This window comes from Mesitornis unicolor, unplaced genomic scaffold (genome assembly GCF_000695765.1).
Source record: "Mesitornis unicolor isolate BGI_N332 unplaced genomic scaffold, ASM69576v1 scaffold570, whole genome shotgun sequence".
NCBI lineage: Eukaryota > Metazoa > Chordata > Aves > Mesitornithiformes > Mesitornithidae > Mesitornis > Mesitornis unicolor.
In genome coordinates this window covers 4,610-24,570 of record NW_010157383.1, presented here as the reverse complement: position 1 = coordinate 24,570, position 19,961 = coordinate 4,610, and the positions used below count along the sequence as shown (strand labels likewise).

The 19,961-nt window shown below is 39.7% G+C and overlaps 1 protein-coding gene across 2 annotated transcripts in view; it reads left to right on the top strand.

The window, feature by feature from the left end:
- LOC104536963 (sodium channel protein type 5 subunit alpha-like) overlaps positions 1-19,504 on the top strand; it is a 168,911-nt gene extending 149,407 nt beyond the window's left edge. For both annotated transcript variants that reach the window (XM_010179726.1, XM_010179717.1), the window contains 7 exons: positions 1,681-1,803; positions 6,955-7,236; positions 13,599-13,652; positions 15,182-15,323; positions 15,721-15,821; positions 16,320-16,590; positions 17,898-19,504. In XM_010179726.1, coding sequence (XP_010178028.1) covers positions 1,681-1,803; positions 6,955-7,236; positions 13,599-13,652; positions 15,182-15,323; positions 15,721-15,821; positions 16,320-16,590; positions 17,898-19,132 — 2,208 coding nt within the window. In that variant the 3' untranslated portion in view covers positions 19,133-19,504. The remainder of the gene's footprint in view (positions 1-1,680; positions 1,804-6,954; positions 7,237-13,598; positions 13,653-15,181; positions 15,324-15,720; positions 15,822-16,319; positions 16,591-17,897) is intronic.
- The last annotated feature ends 457 nt before the right edge of the window (positions 19,505-19,961 follow it).

Genomic DNA, 19,961 nt, shown 5'->3' with positions numbered 1-19,961 from the left:
GGCTGTCTTATTCTGGCAGATATACAACCCACTGCATCTAGCCCAGACTAGGTGTTTCTGAGACCTCCTGCCCCTAGGCTTGCTGTCACCCACATGCCACAATAAAGCCATCGATAGGTAAATAATTTAATAAATTGAGCAAGTTTTGCAAAGATGCCTAGCTGTGCAGACAGCACTTGTACATAGATGAATGTATATTCAGAAGAGCAATTGCTCCACAGAGGACACTACCTTGTGACTTAGGGAACAGGGCTCACCTTATCAACCTTTATGACAAACCTGGGCTGGTCAGCCAGCAGTGGGATTCAGAGGAAAAATCATCCTGCCCTAAAATCAATAGGAAGATTTCCCGCCTTCTTCCTGGCTGTCTTCATGGGGAACACTAGAGTTTCCTTTCACACTAAGCACCTATTTTTAATATAGTGTAGAAGAACCCTGGTTTTAGACTTCACTTCTATCTTTAAAATGGCTAAAAATCACAAGTAAGCTTTGTATACTCACATTGATGAGTGTGTGGTGATCCAATAGCACAATGACCATGGCTGAGAAAACAGCTAAAGTAAGATGGGAATAAGGAAGCTGTGATGAGCAATATGCATAGCTGTCTCTCTTCTAAGAAAAGAATATTTTCTAATATGTGGGGATCCATTTTGGTTCCTTTTTAAACACATATACAGTGTTGGAGAGCTGTTGGTTTCTCACTTGCTGCTCAGGAAGAATACAGGCTGTGACCACTGATTTGACCATGCAAAACCCAATTGCTCCATATGTTTGTTAATCTGACCCATAAACTTAACTGCCATTCAGTTCCTCCAAACTCCAGTCCCATGCCTGCTAGTGTCCACATTTCTGACCATCTGGGCACTACAAAAGCTCTGAGGACATGAAGGGCATTGGAACCTCTCCATGCTTTGTCCAGATTTGGAAATAGAGAGTTTATTTCAAAAAAATAATCTTTGAGAGGTATGAACCTCAACGTTGAGAATCTGTCAAGTTTCTTCCTCCCTTAGAGGCTGTGCAGAAACCAGAAAAAGTGAAAAAGTGCAGAATCAAAGAGGCATGCACATCATTCTTTTAGAGTCTGTGATATAAAGTCATGTCTATCAGTAATCTAGAAGACTTGTTTCTAATCAGTAAGTTAAAATCAGTAATTGAATAAGAATGCTAAGATCTTTTATCTGTGCTGGAAATGGTTAGGTCTTACAGGTGCTTTCATCCAGAAAGCCCTAAATTATAGCACTTACGTTACTCATGATGTTTTCAGTAGTGGAAGATACACACACCTTGAGGAGCATACAGGAAACCTAGAGCACGGCCATCACAGGGAAGTGCTTTTGCAACCATGATCTCCATTCTCATCCACTTTGTGCAAGCTGATATTAAGAGGATTTCTGTGTCCTTAGTTAAAAAAAAACAACAACTTTGAAAGTCTGCATTTCTGTGAGTTTTACATTAATGTGGAAACAAAGGTTTTGAAAGTTGGTAAGAGTTCAATTTATGTGTGGATGTAAAAATCTTTTTTTTCTCTGTGTTGGTCTAATTTAATGGCTTCCATTTGAGATTTTTTGTTTCCACTATTCCACTAACCAGCTCTTTATTTTCAGGAAGGAAAGCGAGAAGAGAAGGAAAATGGCATGAGTGTCCTAACAGATTGGATTTTTGCTTTGTGTCTCCATTCAGGTCTCTTTAATCAGCCTTGTTGCCAGCACACTTGGATACTCTGAGATGGGTCCCATCAAATCCCTCAGGACTCTCCGAGCTCTGAGACCATTAAGAGCGTTGTCACGATTTGAAGGGATGAGGGTAAGACTATGTAAAGCATTGACCAAAGCTTGACTGTGTGACATCGAGCATGTAACAGGGAACTGTTACATGTGGTTTTGTCTTTGTCTTGTGTGTCAAAGGAAATGAATGATAACACTGTATCAAAACAACAAAATCAGAAATCTCTCCTTTGTCTTGATTGCAATTGTATCATTATAGCTTTATTCTCTGGTGGATTTAATAATAAACTAATCCTGCTGCCTGACTTGTTATGTTGCACTTTAAAAAACAGCTTTTTGGCTGAGGAAGCATCTGGTTGACAATTACCTTTAAATTATAAGGCATATCAGGGGAATAACCAACCAAGTTACAAGTTTGTTCCCTTCTTTTGACATGTATTAAGATGAGACTGACTGGGAAAGTTCTTAAGGACTTTTTCACTAATAATTAAAGTGAAAATTAGAAATGCTAAAGATAGGGAAATCAAATTAACGAATACATAAAATAATTCCTGTGGAATGTCAGAATTAACATTAAAACCATCTAGCTTGTGTTTGTTGCTTCATCTTTCTTCCCCTTCTGTATTCCTTTGCCAGCATGGCTGCAGCCACACAGCATACCTGTTTATTTGTTAAGCCTACCTGCTACACTAATCAATTATTGTCTAGATAAACACTTTATTAACTCCTTATACCATGCATGACTTGCAGACTAGAACAACTGCATTCTGTATGAGCCGAAGTTACTGCTAATCTTTCAGATTGTGTAGAAAGATAAAGGCAAATCCCTGACAAAATTACACCTAAAACAAGTTACATTGTCTGATGATCCTAGATCTCTCTAGTAGGCCAAAGAAAATGCTACAGCTTTCATATTGAGGTATATTCAGGGTAAAGCTATCCTGTAGACAAAAAAAAAGCACTGAGAAAACTACCCCAAAGCATTGGAAAAATGAGAATAAAACAGGAAAGAAAGAACATGAAATAGTTGAGGTTGGCTTGGTGGAGATCCTGGTGTAGACACACAGACCAGCCCAGAAAGTTTTCTTCCTGACATACTCATAGTTGTAGGCTCCCCTGGTCCCTGAATCAACATCCCTTTTCTTCCCTGCTCCATTGCTGCAGCTGAAATATATTCAGTTTTTTCTGAGCCATTGGAGGTAGTGAATTAGCTTGTAAACTATGATAAACTGTAATTGAGAATACGTGCTATTGGAAAATCAAATAATTTTATTTTTAGTTTGTCTAACCACACTTAACACGACTAGGGACAGTTAGACCTTTCATTATTAGGAGTTCATATGCTCCAGAATGCACAGGAAAATTGCCAGCACAGTGATGGATTAAATAATGATAATGTTGAAAAGCAAACACTGACAGTAAGAAAATAATAATAGATTGCTTTATTACAATGTCTTTTTTTGAATAGCTGAAAGATTTCTGCATGGCTAGAACAGGAGCAAGAAAGTTATCATTTGTACTGCAGTAAGAGATCTATTTCATTGACGCTGTAGCTAAATTTTGGAAACAATTTGTCCAGAGGCGAAGGCACAGAACAGTTCTTGGATGGCCAAGGGGACCTGTTGCCTTCAGACTCCGGTCCTTTCCCTGTCTTCAGACAGACTGGGACCTGTCTGAGTTTGACACAAGTCCCAGAAGCTCCCATCCCATGATGGATGGAAAATAAGGATGAACTGTTGCCATCTTGCCCCTCTGTCCCCAGAAAAGACCTCAATTAAACCAGTACCTCACCCAACAGTTACTGCAGACACTGAGGGTGCCATGCATGTGCCACCACCCTGCATCACCCACTGCTTTCCAGGCGATATTAGAGCACAGCGTAAATTAACTTAGGTCTGCCTGTCCTGGATCATGAATTCTCCCTTGTCTACTCATTTATTGTCCATCAGGGAACTATTTCAGAGGTGCCACTTCCCTGAAAGTTTCTTCCCGGCAAGGGAGGTTATTGCAGTATTTTAAAAGGATCAGTGGGATGATGATCACCATTTAATGTGAAAATGATACTAAGCAAAGTCATGGTGAGGCTGCTACAAGATACATGCAGGAAAGAAATAGCATAATTAATGCTAGTTAGCATGATTTCATGGGAATAGTTCTTGTAAAGCTGATATGGTCCTTTGATTTGATTACAAATTATGCTGATGACAGTAACTGAGCTGATATAACATCCTTAGATTTCAGAGAGGAGTCTGATACCACAGGGTACTTTGATGAAAACATGAGCTTTGTACCAAGCCTAGCAGACAGATTTTAAATTGATTTAAAATGGGTGATGGATCTCGAAAAGTAATTGTAAACAGTGATGACACTGAAAATTCAGCAATGAGTGTCGCAGGATGAGGGATTCTTCAGAATAAGAATTATCCTTAATCTGGACTTCAACAGCATCCGGAAGAAAATATAAAATCTCTGCTGACAACACGTAAAGTGAGTGGAGTAGTAAGTGATATTATGGATAAGAGAATTATACTGACTGATCTGGATCACAGCGGAAAACAGATCAATGGTACAACATGCATTTTAATAAAACCACATCCATCGTACACCTCGGGAGGAGGAAAATAGGTCACTCCGGGGGATGTTTCTTGGAAAAGAGCAGCTTAGGGATGAGAATGGCTCTTCAATAGGACACAGGCTTTTGGACAGGTCTGATAAATGCAATCCCTCAATACACAGGGAAATAACCCAGCAAGCAGAGGGAGAGGGCAGTGCTTCAATACCGGAGTTCCACCAGGCTGCTGCAAATGGGGTGTTAAATATGGGAAAGTCTCTGCGGCATGGTTAGAAACCTGCAGGAATTATGGAAGTTAGAAAGAAGCTCTGTGCTTTTAATTACCCAAAGCAATGCTCAGTGGCAACTCACCCATGGTGAAGACTGGGATGAGAGGAGATGATGTCTAACAGCAGACGTGCCTCAAGTTCAACAAATTCAACCTAAAAATACAGCACCTGTTTTTAACAGTGAGGGAAAAGGACACCAGGAACAGATTATCTAATAATAAGAATTTTTGTCTGTCATTTGTAATCATGACAGTGTAAATTAGACATCTTTGCAAAAGCTGTGCCTAAGCTTGGGCCTAAAATTGCTGTGGGAAGCCTGGTGGGCTCTGCCATGGCTAAGGGAAGATAACACATCATGCAAGTCTGTTTCTAGATTTGAAGCCTGAATCAGCTTTGGCTGAAAAGGTGGCCCATGAGATGAAGAGAGCTGAGCCACCAAATCTATCCTTGGACCACAAGCTATAGACTTACACCATTAAATCTTTTCTTATCCATGACTCTATATGTTGCTCTTCCTAGATGCAACAGAAGTTCAGCCCTTTCCATGGCAAGGTTTGCAGCTGAACTTTTAACAAGAATTTATGATAATAACTTGCCTTTATATATTCAGGTCTTTAAGCCCTCTCACTTGTCCCAATGCAAACCAGGAGTGCTTCCAGCAAACTAAATGACATCCTGCTGGTATAAGAGCAGAAGCAGTGAGAGAAGAATGAAACCCCCAGTTAATAATTCATTCGGAGAGGTGTTACAGGATTTGCTCCAGCTTCATGTCGTGTTTTGTTATCTACAAGCCATTTAAGATAATTCACCAGAAGGAAAAAAGCAGGATGCAGGCACTGCTGAAACCTGGATGTCTGTGTCCTGTCACAGGGCTGGCGGGTTCAGCAGCACATGTAACGTAAATGCAGTGGCTTTGTGCTGCATGGATTAAAATTGAACAAAAATATTGTCCCACATAGCAGCAAATGAAAATTACTTTGACAAGGGACAAGAATATATCCACATAAAGCCTTGATTTGGCATTTTGGTTGACACAGTAAATTTCATCTTAAACCAATGAAGTTAGAAATTGATTAATATCCAAAACTGAAATATAAAATTAGGAAAAAAAAAAAAAAAGAAATTGAAAAGTCATCAGGAATAGGCCTATACAGAAAAAAAATGGTCAGGCAGCTTTTCCTGTGTGAAAATTAGCTTCATTCATAAATGCACAGAATAAAAATCTGGGTTTTGAAAGATCTACATAATTTTGTATTGTATATTGTAGATGAAGCTGCTGCTATACATGCATGAAAACCATTTTACTCTTCCGGGTATTTTTCTTCCTCAGCAGCACAAAAATGATGGGGAAACAAATGTTACATTATTAGCTTGTCAGAAAATTGGACACTAATAGGAGAGGAAAACAAGAGCTGACGTTTTCTATAATGTGATTCACAATTGAATAAAATTAAATTTTTATGGATCAATATCACCTCCTCTGTTTCTGAAATGTAGATGGAGAAGAGGAAGAGCTTAGTGTTTGCCTTCCAGATTTAAATCTCCAAAGCATGAGACAGAGATGGAGACAAATTCACATAGTGGGGCTGGTGTCAGCCTCAATGCTGCAGGCAGCTTCACCTGCACTGTGCAATGATGGTATCTCCAAAACTGTGAATGTGGAGAAACTTTGTTGACATAGGAAGGGGAAAACTACATTTCATGATAGTGTGCTTCCCTCAGAAAATGTATGGCTTTACACAGTGGTTTGCGGCCCTGCCTGGGTTGGTGTGTAGGAACTTTGCAGCACGCCATAGGAAAAAATAATGCATTTTTGGTTGAATTAGAATAGTTTGACTGTTTTAATCATGCATACTGATCAGACAGGGGAAGCTGGCTTAGTACAGTATGTCTCAATCAGTTATTATTTAAATAACTGATATTTATCACAGTTAGAGTTCACATCCCAAAGACTACAGAGGCCTAAGTTCAGTAAAAGATTTCAGAACCCTTTTCTGGTCTATTTTGAGATATTGTGATGTACCCCAGCTGTTTCCAATTAATCATATTATCATTAGAGAAGGTTTGACTGAAGTGTGTTACCTAGTAGGATCTGAGAGGTCATGATGACTTCTCAGATTGCTTCTGAATTAAAAGATTCCTCTTCAAAAAAACATCATCCCCTGGGTGGGATGCCAACAGATCAGCTCTTCAATTACAAAATGAAAAAAATATTAATGTGTGAAGTCTTTAATGGTGGTTTGGCCTCTTAGGTAGTGTTAGTAGTTCTCCACCTGTCACCATGTGAGGGTTCAGCCCCGTTAATCAAGAGTGCACGACAGTTCATTAGCAAAGTGTCTATACAAATGCTGACATTAATTCTGGTTTTTTCTCTCCTGTTTCACTCAAGGTGGTGGTCAATGCCCTCGTGGGAGCCATCCCTTCCATCATGAATGTTCTGCTCGTCTGCCTCATCTTCTGGCTCATTTTTAGCATCATGGGAGTGAACCTGTTTGCTGGGAAATTTGGGAAGTGCATTAATAAGACAGAAGGAGATATGCCTTTAGACTCTAAAATTATTAACAACATGAGTGACTGTATACTTTATAACGTGTCAGGCACGTTTTACTGGACAAAAGTTAAAGTTAACTTCGATAATGTTGGTGCTGGGTACCTGGCTCTGCTACAAGTGGTAAGTGTGACCACTGGAAACTAAAGTCATGGGCAAATGTTGCTTGCTTCCACTGAAATCATCAACTTAAAGGCTCAGGTTAACCTCTATACTTTTCTGGGTTTTACAGTCTTTCTTCAAGTGCAAGTTAGTCATATTTGGTGTATTAATTTGGCCTATAGGCATTTATGGCAGCTTCTCGTTTTATTCTGATGTTCTGGTGCATCACTAATGTAGTCCTCTGGCAGGTGATTGGAATCCTGAGGTGAATTAAAGACCATTTTGTTAATATTGCAATCTAGAGCAAAGTTCAGTTCCAGAAACAAAGAGTCATGGTCCAGGAAGTACTCTTCATGCAGATAGTGCATGGAGTGAACATAAAGAATCAGATTGAACCTGGCTATGAAATGTGGTGGTGATCAGACTGATGTAACTGTACACAGCCTGGTCTCTCTGGAAAGTTGGGAAGAGCATATCAGACTGTCGAGGTTCAAAGACTATTACAATATTTCACCCATAGAGAGACAAATAAGCCACTTTCACAACCTTTTCCAGCAGCAAGTGTAAAGCATGAATTAAAGGGCTGTATGCACAGAGATTTACTGTGTTGTGATGCAGCACAACCTAATGGATAGAGCCACAGGGGACTCCATCTTCTTGTCCAGGCTCTGCTGCTGAGCAATATGAGACAAATTTCTTTCTATTTCCATGGGGCCCTCATGTGAAATAGTGGTAATGATACTTATTTCTGTTGTTCCTAATTTGCTCTGAAGCCTGGTGATGACAAGGAGTGAATAGGAGTGTTTGTTGCGATGTGTTTTATGTAGGCAGAGTGAAACAAGTCCCTTGCTACCTCCTTGGACAGGGAGGTCACTGTCTCAAAGTGCCTCTGATGGCACTCCTTGCTTCTGGGATAAAAACCTGCATGCTGGGAGCTCAATTCAGTTGTCACATACAGACATCCACTTATTGCAATGCGGTAGATTACTGCCCTGGGCTCCCACCTGCCTTTCCTGAGAGCATGGGCCTCACAGAGGTCCCCCATCAGATCTGCCAGCCCTTCTCTTACCTGTGATGCACTTTTGCTTTCTCCCAGATCTCTTTTTCTCTGTCACAGACACCCGAAATAGGTCCATGAAGTAGCTTTCCTTTCTTGTAGAAATGCTTATCTTTAATTACTCCATTCCTGGTACACATACACTTGAGTTTGAGATCTTCTGACCACTGTCCATTGAGTGTTTGCTTTCATAGCATCTGGAGAGCAGAAAGGTTAGAATGGGCACCATCACTTTTAGTTCTTTCATGACAGAAAGCTGAACTTGCTGAGAACAAGAGCTTTTTATATTTGCCTGTAATTATGATATTCAGCTCATCCATGCAAGGTAGATTAATTCATTTTGACCATCTTTAATTAGATTTTCCATTCTGGATAGTGCTTTCATTGTCTTCTATTTAAACATCCATTCTAGCTGAGCAAAATTTTTCAGGTTTAATAACTTTTCAGGTTAAAATAATATGCCTCACCTGAAGCTTCTTATCTCCTCCATAACTGCATAACAGGTGCCTTCCTTGTTTGGCAAAAAACTCCATCAGAACAGTAGTTATTCCTTCACCATTTCTTGATGACTTCATAACACTCAATCCAAGCTTCAGCTTTCTGCAACTTTTCTTAAATTGACATTACCTAAGGAGTATCCTGAAGCAGGTTCTCCTACTGTTTTGCAGTATCAGTTCCTGGGCACTTGGCACTGGTGATACTGGTTGAATTCATCAGGTGGGACTGCCTTCCGTGGAGATTAGCAAAGGCAGCAATAACATAACTGGTTATAAGGTGGATCTTGGCACATTTATGAAGGGATGGTCCAGTACTGCTGCTTTTCCAGCTGAAAATGGACTTGATGACCCTACAGATTTCCTTCAAAACAGTGATCCTGTATTGGGTAGCAGAGAAGTAGGTTTTCCAACTGCAGAAGTACAAGAGAAATGCCATAAATGTAGAGTATGTGCAGGCTGGACAAGTTGATTATGGCAGGAAGTGAGAAAGCCATAAAACCTTGCTCAGCTTCAGTGTCAAGTGCTGGCTCCTTCTTGCAGGAGGAAGGGCAGGAGCCAGATGCCATTAAGAGTTGATTTTAACTTTCATCCTGCACCTGGAGCTCTGATGTCTGCTACTAATGACAGTCTTAGGCAATAAAGTGTAAAGATGACACCTACACAGAAGGAGCCCAAACATCTGGATCTCTTTCGCCAGACTCCAGCTGAGGAGTGTCAGTTACAGGTGCTCCTTGCCAAATATCCTCCACACAGAGTCACATTTCATGAGCAAACACCCATAGGAACTGCAGGGGATCAGTTAACAGCTCAAGTCTCCTAAAGAGACAGACACATCGATGCATCTGTGCGCATGCTGAGACAGGGTGTAGCAATGATGAGACAAGCATTTTGGTTAGAACACTCTAGGGTCCAAAATATGAGCTTTTCAGTGGGGCTTGTCTTTTTTGACTGGGGACATTTTCAGCTGCTGCAGCACACCCATTAAATGACTCTGAGGTTACCTTTGGATGCCTGAATGTGTCTGAAAATCCAAATGGAAATACATAAAACCAATCTGTCTGCCTAATATTCTGTCTCCACTGCTACAGCATCCTTGAAGGAAATAAGAAGTACTTACTGTGGAAGCCTTAAGGTTTACTACTATCCACAGGCAAACTTTCTAACAATGTAGTTGAGAACTGCATGAAACCTTCCCCAGATATCTTTTGCTCTTTTCCCACCTTGTTTAGGATCCATCACGTTGTTCTGAAGATGTTACTTTGAATTAACAAGTCTGAGGAAACATTCATGTGAAGTGGTTAGTCAAGTTTCAGGCTTCCGCAACAGATTACTAAAATAGGAGGCAGTCTCTGCTCACTTTACAAGCAAGAGAAATACTTCATTCATGGGGAGGAAAAAACCATTTATTATAATAACTTTTTAATTTGCAAGAAGGATGATTTGCTCTTTTGTGTATTTAACACCCTTAACACACCTAATCTATTGCTACAATCCAGTGCTTCAGTAATGCTTTTTCTATATTCCCAGAATTGCTTTGCAGATCACAGCACCTATGTTCTATAAATCTGTATCTGAGCTGAAAAAATAAATACCTTAAATTTCCAGTAGGAGTTTTACATTTCATCTGCAGAATCCTTCCTTTCACTTTATGACCACTTCCACATATTTTTTGCAATGTATCTTGAGATTTCAGCAATCCGTTGAAGGACACCAAGAAAACAAGTGGTCTCTCATGCAGCATCTGACATGCTTGGAAACGTTGTCCTTAGAGAGTAGCAGACTTACATCTAGTGTGTCCTACAAGGCTCTGTCACTCCGGGACTCCAGATAAGGAATAGGAAGATAACAGAAGCCCTCCTAGACCAGTACAGCAATCAGAAGCTGTAAAGTTAAATCAGCCCCTCATGCCAGGTTCAAAGCCGTGACCGAGCTCATAAATCAGCTACAAAATGGTCATGAGACAGCCACGTGCATATAAAGTTACCGAGCTACACGATCTCTTGCACTTCTGTAAACCGTAAGGCTAGACTTTACTTGCACTGTGGATGCAAAATGTACAAAAAAATCTGTGCTTCTGAACAAACTATAAATTGGTACACCGAGGTAGTTTTTTCCATATGCCCAAAGATCAAGAGTAAGCAGTATTTCCATGAGGAATTAATGGTGGAAATTAAAGGGGACCAGATGCAACACCCTTGGAGCCCGCGTACCCCAGCACAGTGTAGATCTCTGGGGTGCTCTGGTGGGTCGCCCAGCAAATAGTCTTAATGCAAAATAAACATTAAAAGAATGTTCAGTGTAAAATTGCTGCTACTATGAAATCAAACAAACTGAAAAGGATGGAGTTAGCATAGCCAACTAAAACATGTATAGTTTGGTTGTGCCATTGGTGGCTCTGTTTTATATTTCAGAAGTTTCTCTCACCGTTAATAATGCTTAAAGAAGCATTTCAGAAATGCAAAGACCAGTATTTCTGCTCTCATAAGCAGCCATTTCTATTGCACTATTGCAGTCCTTTCCTAGAAAAGAAAAATCCCCCTGGCCGATTTAAAGGCTTGTTTTATTTTAAGGTACCGTTTGGTTATACAATCAATGGTTTGAGGGCATCCAGTGCCACCCCACCTATCCTCCTCCCCACTAATTTTCTGCATTGCAGCTCTAACCACCAGTCAAATAACAAAATGTAATCCCATCCCAAGATGAGTTTATCAGTAGATAATCTCATCACATGACAGTTTCAGTAGAAAATGGTGTTTCTCTGGATAGCTTCCAGGCAGGATAATATCACAGATGCCCCCATGAAGATTTTGTCACTTCCTTATCCAGAGCGTAAGTGGTTACTAATTCCAGATAAATAATGTCTTTTCCCAGTGTTATATTTCTTTCATTCTCAGTATCTTTTACCCTCTGCAGATGAAGTGTCTGGAGAAGCTTTCCAGAAGCCCCATGGATTTTTATTTCTCTTACTTCTGGACAACTGGGAAAACCAGAAAATCATAGTATTTCATTCTCTTAATATTTATTTTTGTAAGATCACTTAATCATCTCTTATCACTATAAACCACTGTGCCTTGAAGTAGAGTCTCTTGTGTCTGTGGTACAGATCTAGGGGTAAAATAGCAATGCAAGACAAAAGATTTCCTCCCAAGTGGGAGAAAAGTACAGGCTAAGATCACATAATTTATTAAAGGGAAAAGGATTTCTTGTTTCATTTCATCCTCTCTTCCTGAATGGCACTTTGAGCTGGAAACTGCAAGCGACTGTAATGACACCAGAAAATATTTCATCAGACTGGAAAGAAAACAGCAAAAAAGGAGAATATTATAATAGTTAAGGAGGATCAGCATGACAGGTTCAAATAATTACTAGTTTCAATAAAACTGCTGATCATTCTTGTAAACACTTTACAGCTGAAGTGTTTTCTAACACACAGTGCCATGAAACAGATTTTCCAAAGGGTTCTGATTTTGGGGGCTTAATGTCTTTTAATCAGTAGATAAAAATGCCTGCAACCTTTTAAACATTATTTTATTCTCATGAGAAATATGATTGGTCTCTTGTACAACATTTTCCTTTGGCTTAGTAGCATTCAAAGGGAAATGGGAAACTAGCATTACCTCCAGAATTTAATTTAATAATAAAAGATGTATAATGGAGCTTTCTAAAGCCCCTGAATGTACCATGCTCAACACAAATGCCTGGGTTTCTCCTGGGAACCACTGGCCAAACTCCTATTGGCGTTATTTGGAGTTGTATGCCTGCACACCATGCGCTAAGTGTCAGTAGGATTCAAATTAATATTGGATGTGGGTCTTTCAGGCATGCTAGTGTAAATCTGATTAAATCAATAAATCTAAAAATGCCTCATTATCTGCTCACACTGATTTTAAGTTCAGGGTATGTCTGAATGGGTCAGAAGTCAAATGAGAAACAACCCCAGAGAGTCAATATAAAGGTAATGTGGCTTAGGACAAAGTCAGAGCTAATGCTATGTAGGTCTGGCATCAGGCTGCGTCTAATGAGAGGCATATGCTGAAAGCAAAGAGTCATGGTTTTGCTAGTAAAAATCAAATCTGCATTCCTCTCCTAGAAGTATTGTCACTGCCCTTTCCTCACTACAGGTTCCAGTAACAAGCACTGGCTTCTGTGGCGTCCCTCCTTGATTAAACAATTAGAAAAATAATTAACAGAAACCCCAAATTAAAGAAAGAAAATCTGGATAGTAAAGCAGACAGAGTTTCCAGGGCCAGGCTCACAGCAGGTGTTGAATGCCTTTGCTTCTTTCAAGTCAGCTGCGATTTATGCATCTCTCTGGGTTTTGACATTGCCTTGATTTACTCCATTTCAAAAGAGGGCAGAATCCAAGCTTCAGTGGGATCCTACAATGTAGTCACTGCCCATCAGTATGAAGAAATAATAGCGATGGGACCCATCTCACCTGGTCCAAGACAGCACTCTTGATTTGTCTTCAGTAGCTGTAGCTCCTTATTGCTTGAATTTCTTAAGGTCAAAACTTCCAAAGATTTAATTGCCATATTTTCTCTCCTTTTTAAAATATCTTTTAAAAACCTCTGGTTTATCCCTGCAAATGCAGAAAATTAGAAAACCTGAATGAGAGAATCCAGGAGAAAACCATTCTGAAATTGTTTTAAATGTCTAAATGAACATAAACTCATGGACACAAAATGTTTTAAAGGAGAGACAATTCATTAACTGTGAAGAATATACTCAACTTTGCATTTTGAAAACTCCTCACAGAGGTGATATCATCATTACAAGATATGCTTAGTTAATATGCTTAATTATGTATTTTGTGGTGTTTTTTTCAGGCCACGTTTAAAGGTTGGATGGACATTATGTATGCAGCAGTGGATTCACGAGAGGTAGGTCACTACAGGGAAATTAGTAATTACCTTTTCCATTGACTTTTGCAGCAGTCACAGTGTTTAAGAACAATAACAACACATGCAGGTTGCCAGTTCCTGTCTTGGTCTGTTTGAGACACTGTCAGACCTTCATTTTTAGCAGCTGGTACTGAAGCATCATGACCGTGCAATTAAAATGAGTGCAGCCCTCAGTTCTAGACAACTGATTTATCTATTCATACTGCAAAACTCCCAGCACAGAGAGGCACCTTCAGGGTGAGACTGAGTCTACCAAAAACCTGAATTGTCCTCTCTGTTTCTTCCTTTCTCCCCATTGACTGCCGTATCTTCCACAGAACTAACTTTTGATAATAGGACTTCTTTAAAAGCTTTGGGTTTAAATTACATTCCCCTGTAACCCACATACTCAGCCTTCCCTATGTCTTCCCCTTGAGCAAGTTTCCTCTCTTCAACCAGCAGCTCCAATCCAGGCGAGTTTTTTTGGGAAAGAGGCTGATGTGAGCTTCCAGCTCTGGCCTGGGACATGCTGGAGCTCTGGATCCTGGTCACTGCCCTGGACTGGCAATCAGTTCCCATCTCCATCCCAAAAAATAAATATTTCTATTTCCCTTCCTACATCATGAGCAGTTTGTTTAATTTTTTTTTTACTAGGATGCTGTCTCCTTTCCCTTTTTTAATAATATTAAAGGAGCAAGTTTACACTTACTGTTAATTTTTGAGGTAGCTGCCTGGTACTGGGAATTTGGCAGGCTGAATTAACAGGGAGTTGAGCCCTAAATGGAGGAATAAGGGGTGGACAAACCTCATGCCATCAAAGGAAAAGAGAAGTACCTTTGCATAATGTAGCTTGGGACATTGATTTATCAATGTACTGCATGTACATATGTGTGTATCCTTCCTAGTGCTGAATAAAACACATGGGTTACACATGAGAAAATATGACATTTAGGGAAATGTGAACTTCTGGCATTTTGGTTAGATATCTGGAGCTGGTGAGGCAAGTGTGAGTATTTTTGCCAAATGTGGTACGCATGATTTGAGGCTATCAGACTGCATTTCTCAGTTCTTCAGCAAAATATCTGACTCATTTTCACATAAAAGAAATATTGAACTTCTAAATACAGTGTTTTTCAGCAGCATTTAATTATACTGCTATCATACTTTTGCTTTTTATAAGTACCATTATTTCATATAAGATTAGGGATAATCATAAAATTGATTCTTTTGCCCTTCTGGTTTTAGACGGAGAACATTTTGTAGGATTTATTCTGAAGTTGCACTTTCCAGAGCAGTGTGATTGCTGTGACAGTGCTGTGAAATGTAGCTGAAATGACCGTGGCATTGCAGACGCCAGTAGTAAACTTCAAACAGAGACTAAGGAGTGCTGACTCTGTCAGTGGGAGTTACACCATTTTTCCTGTTTGATAACATTTATTGCCAATGGACAGTTTTCTTTTAACTGCATTAATATTTTGATAACGTGCAGAGATGGTGTCATTTTCACATTTTCCCTTTTCCCTTTGCAGTGTGAGGAGCAGCCTGAATGGGAATGCAATTTATACATGTATTTGTACTTCGTGATTTTCATCATCTTCGGGTCTTTCTTCACATTGAACCTCTTCATTGGTGTCATCATTGACAATTTTAACCAACAAAAGAAAAAGATAAGTAGTGCATATGCTACACATCACCTTGTGATTGCTGCAGAGACCAGGGCGAGGGATAAATTTATAAGCAGTGGCTTTGCCATATCAGCCTCAAGATTAGCGCTGACAGAAGAGCCGCAGAAAACATCTTGTTGGACTTTTACAAAATCACAGTTGTAGCAGTCCCAAATGTCCCCATATCATCCTGAAAATACAGGCTAGGGGATTATATTCCCCACAGAAAGCAGTGAAGCAGTTCCATAGCACTACAAATTGTCAAGCCCTTCTTAGATATTTTGATGAAAGCTACGTGAAAAAGGAAGTAAGAAAATAGAAGAGGATGCTGCCCTGAACCTTGGATGGGGGCTGTGGGGTTCTCTTCATCAAAAGTAATAGCTTTGTTCTTACCCTATACTTAGGTGGCCAGGACATCTTTATGACAGAAGAACAGAAAAAGTATTATAACGCGATGAAAAAGCTGGGATCTAAGAAACCTCAAAAGCCAATCCCAAGGCCACTGGTAAGAATGGCACAATTCAGTTGAATTGAATAGCAGTTGAATAGCTGAATATTTATTTAATAGAATTGATGCAGTTCCACATCACAGTGTAGGAAGTGTGATGGCTTCTGTTGAAAGTCACTTAGTATTCGTATGTTTTTATTTTGGACAATATTTGCAGGTCCAGTGACCCGTGGTACAAAATTTCCACTGTTCTGCAATATTGACTGAAAGTCCAATTTACATATGTAGTTTACATATGCCAGTAGCCACATGCCTGCATTGAATTTCACGGCCCCAGTCCAAGGTCTTTTTTCAGTAGTTTCAAGAAGCATTAGGAATAAATGAGTTCAAAAACTTGATCATCCAACCATTCGTCATCATCTTTATATTTCTTAAGTTCTAATCAGAAGCACTACATTGTCTATTTTCCTCTACTTTCTGATCAATCAGGAGACAATAATGTCATCATTTTGACACAATTCAAATTTCCTAACAAAATTTTCTCCTTTCCTCCAGAACAAATACCAAGGTTTTATTTTTGATGTGGTCTCGAAACAAGCCTTTGATGTCTCCATCATGATTCTCATCTGCCTTAACATGGTTACCATGATGGTAGAAACAGATGACCAAAGTCAAGAAAAAGTGAACATCCTCCATAAAATCAACATGCTTTTCGTTGCCATCTTCACTGGGGAGTGCATCATCAAAATGCTGGCTCTGCGGCACTACTACTTCACCAATGGCTGGAACATATTTGACTTTGTCGTCGTGATTCTGTCTATTGTAGGTAAGTGAATCCGTATTATCAGATCAAAGTTTAAAAGGCAGACATAAATTTTACTAGACAAAGTTGAAGGCTTTGTGCAATAAAATACACTTTCAACTCAGAGAATTAGATCCCAAGCATGTTTTTTAGTATTTAAATAATACAACATAATACTGTCTAACAATGACTTGTCTGATCAGCAAAATTATGAGGTTCATCACACCATAGTATTGGTTTCAATGTACACCTTATGGTTTCTGCTGATAAAACATGGTCCAGAGCTCGCACTATACACCAAACCCTATTTCTGCATAACAGCAGAAGACAGAGAAGCTAAAAACCGTATGAAGAGAGCCCATGTTGTTTTGTTATTTTCTTTTTATTACTTCAGTGTGAAACAGTCCTTCAGAGCAGGTTTGGACAGGTGCAGGGAGTCTGACTGTTCTCAGCCCTGTTGTCTCTGGAGCTCCAAATCATCATCTACCCAAGTGACAAAACAGAGAGACATGGTTTTACTGATACAGAGGTGCAGGTCAAATGTGAATCTGAAATCTCACCAAAGGAGTTTTCACTGAAGTTGGAAATAAAGTAACAACTGGAAGATCACCAATTGATCCAGTGAGCCGAAGGAACTCAGAAACTTGGCTCTTTCTTTATAGTTTCCAGTCTTCCATTTTCATTTTCCATTCAAGAGGGAATAGCTGAATGAAAAACTGTCATGTTAGGAAAACAGAGCCATCTTCTAATTGACTGATGCTTCCATTACTCTAAGCTCTCTCTGATGGATCAGGGAGCCTGCAAGATCCCAATGTAGGAGATCTCTAGTACCTAGGGAGCAGCCTGTGCTTTGAGGGTCTTGGATCAGCCAAGATCACCTGGATTTCAGATATTTGGCTCACCCAGGGAACATCACTATCATACAGCTGTCATCAGAGCCTTAATGCTGGATGCTCTGGATATGCCCACAGCAGACAGTTAAGCAGAGCTGTCATGTTGGTCATAGTGCTGCCCTGTGATTAATCAGGGAGTCATGGCCAAAAGCTGCAGATATCTGTGTACTATCTGAGTTGATCCTGGTTTCTCATTCCCAATAGATAAGCTTTCCCTTAATAAAACTGCCACTACCATTGACATGTTTGCTTAACAAAATTTGCATGGATTAAATGGACATGAAAACACAAACAGCAACACCATTCCCTTTATCATGGGTCTTCTAGTCTGGGGATCTCTTCATTGATTTTGTCCATAATCCTGACTGATTGCTTTAAAGGGAAGCCGGGGGATATTTCCCATGTACTAACTCACTCTTTATCTCTTTTCTTTTCAAGGCACTGTACTTTCTGACATCATCCAGAAATATTTCTTCTCTCCCACACTCTTCAGAGTCATTCGCTTGGCTCGGATTGGCCGGATCCTACGACTCATCCGGGGAGCCAAAGGAATTCGAACTCTCCTGTTTGCCTTAATGATGTCCCTACCTGCTCTGTTCAACATTGGCCTCTTGCTTTTTCTGGTCATGTTCATTTATGCCATTTTTGGCATGGCTAACTTTGCCTATGTTAAGAAGGAACATGGGATTGATGATATGTTCAACTTCCAAACCTTTGCTAACAGCATGCTCTGTCTCTTCCAAATCACAACATCAGCTGGCTGGGATGGTCTTCTCAACCCTATTTTAAACACTGGACCACCGTACTGCGACCCAAACCTTCCAAATGCAAATGGTTCAAAGGGAGACTGCGGAAGCCCTGCCGTAGGGATTTTATTCTTTGTTACTTATATCATTATATCTTTTCTCATCGTTGTAAACATGTATATAGCCATTATTTTAGAGAACTTCAGTGTAGCCACTGAGGAAAGTACAGAGCCTCTAAGTGAGGATGATTTTGATATGTTCTATGAAATCTGGGAGAAGTTTGACCCTGAAGCCACTCAGTTTATTGAGTATTCTGCACTTTCAGACTTTGCAGACGCGCTGTCAGAACCTTTGCGCATAGCGAAACCAAACAAAATCAAACTCATAGCAATGGACCTGCCCATGGTCAGTGGAGATAGGATCCATTGCTTGGATATTTTGTTTGCTTTTACAAAAAGGGTGCTAGGAGAATCTGGAGAGATGGATGCCCTTAAAATACAGATGGAAGAAAAGTTTATGGCGGCAAATCCGTCTAAGATCTCTTATGAACCCATTACAACAACTCTCAGAAGGAAACAAGAAGAGGTCTCCGCCATCGTCATTCAGCGGGCCTACAGGAGACATTTGTTTCGGCGCTCCATGAAGCAGGCATCTTACTTGTACCGGCACAGAACTTTTGACAGCAGCATCCTTGAGGACGATGCACCCGAGAAGGAGGGTCTAATTGCGTTCATGATGAATGAAAACTACGGCAGGCCAATAGACAAATCAGAAACTGTGTCCTCCACATCTTTCCCTCCATCCTACGACAGCGTCACCAGAGGTACAAGTGATAATCTCCAGCTGAAGTTGACAGACTCGAGCAAAAGCGATGAGGCTATAGATTGTCTTCTCTCACCAGACAGGGATAAAGAATCAATTGTTTAAATGTTTGTTTAGAATGCTTTAAAATATTGTTTACAGAATGTAATGCTGTACCTACACAACGATTGAAGCAGCCTTCTTATTAAACATTAGTTGCAAAAGAAACAATGGAGTTTTTACCCTTAACTACAGGAGTCTAATAAGTCATATAACCTTTGACCCTGCTCTTTTTGACTTGGCTCAATATTTATATTTATATATGCACAGGAAGAATCTTTGCAGGGTCATAGCTGTTATATCAGTGGTGTGAATAAGAATATGCTAGACTGTAAAACAGTAAACACAGTGTATATCTATCCACAGATAAAGCCTGGCTGTATACATTCATTTAAGGTCTTACTCATATTAGTGTGTTTACTTATGGCGATGTATGACCTTGCATTCTAAAAAGAAAAAAAAAATCACAGCTGCTGTAGCAAAATGTAACACTTACTGTATATGTTGTGAATGGTCTTTCATAAATTTATTATATTTGATATTTTTTTACTTAAAAAAAATAATTCTCTTTTTCCATGGATATTAATGATCCTTACACTCTTCATGATGAACTCTTGAGTCAAGGTAATAAGAACTTGCCGGATCCCCATCGTTTGAAGAGGAAAGTTGTTGCAAAGTAAACGATCAATTTAGCAACATTTTAACTGTTTATTACACTAAGCCCTCCCTCTTGGGACTTGCAACTGCTCATCAGCAGAAATACAAAAGAAACCAGAGAAGGAAACGATGTCAAAATAATGAGAGAAATGGCTTGTTCTATCCTTCAGGAAACTAGACAGTAATGGATTCTCTTTGTAAAACTGTTAATAAAAGCACTAATTTTTTAGTATGTTTC